This window comes from Pinus tabuliformis, chromosome 4_2, assembly GCF_031772625.1.
Source record: "Pinus tabuliformis cultivar Carrire ecotype Pingquan chromosome 4_2, CPIR1, whole genome shotgun sequence".
Classification (NCBI taxonomy): Eukaryota; Viridiplantae; Streptophyta; class Pinopsida; order Pinales; family Pinaceae; genus Pinus; species Pinus tabuliformis.
The window spans coordinates 151025690-151031689 of record NC_142304.1 but is presented as its reverse complement, the minus strand read 5'-3'; the positions used below and the strand labels follow the sequence as shown (position 1 = coordinate 151031689).

At 37.7% G+C, this 6000-nt stretch overlaps 1 protein-coding gene across 3 annotated transcripts in view; it reads right to left on the bottom strand.

Moving 5' to 3' along the window:
- Positions 1-1258: 1258 nt before the first annotated feature.
- The window catches only part of RPN13 (regulatory particle non-ATPase 13), a 93168-nt gene continuing 88426 nt past the window's right edge, over positions 1259-6000 (bottom strand). For 2 of the 3 annotated variants that reach the window (XM_089428360.1, XM_089428362.1), the window contains exons 10-15: positions 2595-2707; positions 2442-2471; positions 2226-2320; positions 2055-2132; positions 1809-1863; positions 1259-1627 (exon numbers count right to left, since the gene is read on the bottom strand). In XM_089428360.1, the coding sequence (XP_089284486.1) occupies positions 1440-1627; positions 1809-1863; positions 2055-2132; positions 2226-2320; positions 2442-2471; positions 2595-2707 (559 nt within the window). In that variant the 3' untranslated portion in view covers positions 1259-1439. Of the gene's footprint in view, positions 1700-1808; positions 1864-2054; positions 2133-2225; positions 2321-2441; positions 2472-2594; positions 2708-6000 lie in introns of all 3 variants that reach the window. The other variant, XM_089428361.1, reaches the window with a different exon arrangement.

Here is a 6000-nt window from a genome sequence, read left to right as displayed (position 1 = left end):
GGTCTTCATAATTTATTTTGTAATTATGACATTGTATATATTTATAAAAAGGGAGAGAATTATTATTTGAAGCATGGGTTTCATGCTCAAAATGATTTGTCACTAGGTCAAGCATGTTCTTCATGCTTCTAGGGCTTGTCAAGTCAAGGGAGTCTTTGCCATATGTATAAGACCCATTTGGGCAATTTGTAACAAGAAAGAAAAATTATTTTTGAATCTAGAAAGTCAATTTGACCTCCAAGACCAAGTCGGCCCTGCCAGTGAAAAGTTGGCCTAGGAGAGGCCTATTCGACCTCTCTTTAGAAGGTTATATAAAGGAGATGGATTTGACACATTTTGGACACACTTCAGAAGTTCGATCTCAATCAAGCAAGGATAAACAAGACGAATGAAGGTGAAGGAAGCAAGAGAAAGTCAAAAAGAAAGAAGAAAATCCGATCTTGTGCTTGGATTCTCTCACGTGCAAAAGCTAGGGTTTCTGCAGCTGCTAGGAGGCCGAGAATTGCAGGACCAAACTGCAGGTCTGAAATAGAGGGCCAAACATCTTTTTTGAGCAGGAATTTTGAAGTTTGACTTTTGTTGACTTGAGCTTGTTCAAGGAGGAACCTTGGAGGGCTGTATTGGTGCTTGGAGGAGGTCTTGGTCTTGAAGTTTCCATCTTGGACTTCTCATTTGATCTGATTCTATAAGAAGAGATTCTTTTTGGGTTTTCCCCATGGAGGGGTTTTGCCTTGGCTTGGAGCCTATATTTTGTGTCCATTGTCTTTTATGATCTTCATGGTTTATGCTCTTGATAATTGTTTGATGAAAAGAATATAATAAAGAATAAAAGAAGATAACATAAATTCACACGCTTTTATCAAGGATAAGGAGAATTATTTTAATAAGCCGCCCTACTAGATCCTCCAACAAAGAGAAGATTGGGATTCCAGTTACAAGCAACCATTATAAATCCACAATCTTTGTTAATATTTGCTCATGTTGAGATAAATCAAATGCTTGCCACTAACAAGAAGACAATGCAAGTACACTACACATGTCCCTGAGGACCAACCATCCCAATCTTTCCACAACAAACAAACCGAAACAAAACAGCTAAATGAATTGTGCATAACCCATTAACAGATCTGATAAAAATTACTTGACTTAGCTATCACTATTGCTACTGTAGAAAGCAGAAGCAATTAAAGGAATGCATGAAACAAACTCCAAATAATGCGAAGTAGAGGTTACCAGTGTGACAATGAAACAACACACATTTTCAAGGGTACACAAATTAGATTAGTAATTATACTTGAATACAAATATTGACACTCATATAATAGAACATTCTCAAAGCAAGGACTCCACCCACATCTTACTTTTCCTCCAGCAAGCAATCGGAGGCAAGGGTGGAGAAATAGGAAAAGTGAATTAGTGAGAGAAAAATACACTCTGCACTAATGGCCTTCATCCATCGAATCTGTACCGGCACTTTTTTTCTGAGAATTACAATCAATGTCTTTATTATCCTCTTGCCTACTTTCTTGAGCAGACGCAGCTAAAGAATCAATCGCACCACCTGTTTCTGGGTTCTTTACAACCGCATCATCTAAGGCCTCCAGAAAAGATGCCACAGTGAAATTATCTGGAACTCAAATTCATCAGTTCAGAGTCGCAAATTTTGAAGTACAAAAGCAGGCATTCAGAACATGTTCGCCTAAAAGAATAATGATAAACAGACTTCAATACACAAGTATACATAAACCAAAATCAAACAGTGCTCACAAACAAGGAAATTAATATAGAAAGGTATCTCAGGAATTTACACTTGCTAGGATCAATCCCAAACTGGGACAAGTCAATTTGGCCTGTCCGGAGAACCTTCAGAACAAAATATGAAAAATTACCATCATAAGCCAAAATACCTTATAGGTGAAACCCAAATTGAATAAACTTTAAAAAACTGCTATTAACAAACCACTCCGTTTACCCAATGAACAAATTTTCAAGCATTTGTGCACTTAGAGGAACAAGGAGTAAGGTTTACTAGAATAGGAAAGACAAGGACGCACATAACTAAAAGCTTCCACTTGTTGACGGAACTGAGGGCTTTGCAGTAGTTCCAGAAAAGCTTCACGAGTCCAAGTACCCTGCCACATGCTCAAAATTAAAAATTCGTCATATCATCCTCTCAAAAAGTATCCTTTTGAAAGGGGATTCAACTGCATAATTATTTAGCACACCTCTGGCAAATATGGTGCAAGTCGTTCTTCCAGAGAGAACTGTTCCAGCAATGGCAGAACTAGTTCCGGCTTCAGAATATCTCCTAAACTTGGCCCTGTTGAATTAAACTTCAATTTAATAACCAACAAAATGGAAACTATTGCCATATATCTAAGCAAGATATTTATTATGTTGGAGTTAACCGATATCAAATTTTGTGCAACTCAATATTATACCTGTATCTTCTGCAGCTGAAATGTTCCCTTCTGCATCAAACAAACAGATAATAATTTATACACAACAACAAAACTGTGGCCCAAAAGCACACAAAATAGTACATATTGATCTTGAGACTAGGAAGAAATACTGCACAACAATGACTGACTTACCCAGGCTACTCAATATTCTCTGCAAATCCGCAAGCTGCACAGGTCCAGCAGAGGGGTTTAAATTTCCAGATAAGGCTTCATTGGATAATACAGGTTCACCTGCATTTGCATCTCTGCAAGCTCAAAGGATTATAAAATATATTAGGCACGTGAATCGGTCTGTTAAAAAGGCATACAAAAGGAACTCAGTTGGCCTAGTTATCAATTCTACATGTTTCATCTATCAAGGGATCAAAATCATAACAATGTGATGCACATCATAGTCACAGACAAGGCTATATAAAGAAGCAAATGAGAGGTGGATTCACCTTCACAGAAATAAGTTAGAGAAAAAATATCAGTACAACTCAGTCTAAGGATATAAACCATGGACCACATTCCAACAGATCAATACAGATAAAACTACAATGAGCACAAGTTAATGTCAATATGATCTCTCGGGAGAAATGCCCAGCAGTAATAAGCATCATAAGTACACACAAAAGTAAGCTCTAGTCATTAGAAGACCATTACAACTCATTGCAAGGATATGATCCATGGAGCACATCCAAACAGCTCAATACAGATAAACTGTAGTGAGCACCAGTTAATGTCAATATGATCTCTCGGGACAAATGCCTAGCAGTAATAAGTATCATAAATACTCATAAAAGTAAGCTCTAGTCAAATGATTTAGTTCCATCTGCTTTTAGGATGATATTGGGTTCCCTTTCAATTATTTGACCTATTCTACTTTCTTCCAGCTGTACAGACTCCCTTTTAAAGTGGTTGTGGAAACCTAGAAATAATTTCATTTCCTCCAGAATAAACTACGCTTGCTTCTAAAAGAGTTGCTTAGGTCAGCAGCAGGATCTTCCTAGACCATAGGACATAATCTCTTTTCTGAAAGTGCTTTCTTAAGTGCAAGAGAAGCATTACAAGTTATAACTACCACAAATTGGTCAGGGCCCAGGCACCAAAACAGCCCATTTGAACAAGCATACAAGCCCTTGTGGGAGGAATCATTGAATACAAGCACTTTTCCATCGAAACCACCATGTATTGGCATCTGGGCCCAACATCTTTGTGCCTATTGGGGGAGCTGAACCTTGAATCCATTGACCATAAGATCTTTAATTTCATACCATTTTCAGTTAGGAATTTACATGACAGAATTTACGCATCTGAAAATATGTATTTATCTATGTTTAGACTAGCATAGATCCTTCTTGACTCTGAGACTATTAAACAAGTTGAAGTATGAACTTTCTGGAGATGAACTGCAACATTTTGAAACATTCAAAGTTTTCGAGTGGGAACTCCATCCATAATCAGAGACAAATTAAACTGAAAGAGTGATAGAAAGGAGGATTAAAACTTTATAGCGTGAAAATTATTAGATAACCATTGTGACGTATGAGTAAAATAATCATGAAGCCATTATGAAATAATAATAGCCATACATTGCTGACGTGAAAATTGAATTATAATATATAATGGGAGGTATAAAGGAAGAAATCAAAACTAAATTCAAAATTTTCTAGAATATGAATTGGTCGAGCTAGAGAAATGTGTATAAAGGAAGAAATCAAAACTTAATTCAAAATTTTCTAGAATAGGAATTGCTCAAGCTAGAGAAATGTGTGTTTGGGGGAGAGGGGGGCATGTTGGGAAAGTCAACAAGTCATGACCTTTACTATAAGGCGGGCCGGGAATAAGAGGGCAAGGTCTGGTGTGATGGTAGGTGATACCTCGGTGAGGGTCAGCCCCAAATAATTGAAGAGAAATTATGTAGAGGATTTACGCAATTATAAAAGATCAAAAGAATTCCCCGCTTGACCTTAAAGCCATCCAATTTCTTGAAGAGCCATAGTTAGTTATTGACCGGGAGATACCACAGTTAGTGTCTTTGCCTCCCCTTACATTTCCTATGCTGGATGTGGGGTTGTGGCAGGGGGCTGTGCACGTTGAAAAGAGCAAGGAAAGAGGAAAAACATTAGTGGGCAGAGGATACACACTAGATGGGAAAGAAAAATAAAAGAGATAGAGGGGAATCCAGATAGGAGTGAAAAGAATCTAAGGATGCAGAAGAGGCAGAAGGCTTACTGAACAAGAAGATGGTAGTGAGATTCCAAGATGTCTAAGTTTGTAGCCATCTTCCCAATGAAAATGATTAGGATGTTTTTCAATTTCCAGTGCTTTGCAAATGATAGAATAAGAGTGATAGGGTGCTGAGCCAAAAATTATGGGTTGGTCAAAGCAAACAAAGTGTTTAGAAATGGAGATGCAGTTGTGGAATGTGTTAGTTATATGTTCATTCAGACAGGCTTTTCAACCCCACCCCACAAAACAAACTTCTGAAACGGCTATTATTATTCCACAATGGCTTCATGATTCTTTACTTATACTGCACAACAGCTATCTAATAGTTTTCACCCTATAAAATCTTAACACCAAAACTCTTTTTCTATCATTCTTTCAGCTTTATTTGTCCGTAATGATGGGTGCCACTCAAAATGTTGGACATTTCAAAATCTTACACAGTTCATCTCCAGAAAGTTTGAGCATCATCATGATTAACTATGAAAACCTACACACACACATATTAACCAAGTTGCTAGCAAACTTTGATTACTAGTGTTATCCAAAAAAACCCCTGCAAAAACTTTGTAAAAAAGATAAATCTTGACAAAGTTTGAAATCAATAGTCCATTGACAATCCACTTGGAGAACAAAGGCCAAAAGCCACAAGAGGAGGAAATGAACCATTTGTAGGTTGACATCTGAAGGCAGCATTATGATAGAGGGCACCTTGCTTGATGGAAAAGCACAACCCAAGAGATGGAAAAAAATGAAGCTTGGGAAGAAGGGGTCAGTACCTGAAATCACTAGTCCTGAAGATGGATATTAAGCAAGTTGCTAGCAAACTTTGATTACATGTGTTATCCAAAATGGATCCCAAATAACCCCTGCAAAAACTTTGTAAAAAAGATAAATCTTGACAAAGTTTGAAATCAATAGTCCATTGACGATCCACTTGAAGAACAAAGGCCAAAAACCACAAGAGGAGGAGATAAACCATTTGTAGGTTGATGGAAAACAACCCCCCAAGAGATGGAAAAAAATGAAGCTTGGGCAGAAGGGGTCAGTGCCTGAAATCACTGAGGACTCTGGGATGATGAAATCTACTCAGAGATGTGAGCACAAAGAGGATTTTGGCCTTGTCCACAGTGAAAAAATATTGTCTCGAGATAAAACAATATGCAAAATTACCACGAGCAAGTAAGAGTATACAGAACAGGGGTGAGAGGAGGGGGAGGAGTTAGGGGGAGGAGTTATATGTAATCATGAAGGAAAACTAGCTATTAAGTACTTTTGGGGGCTCGAAAAGAAGACCAATAATCAAGATGAAATGTATGTGCTTGGA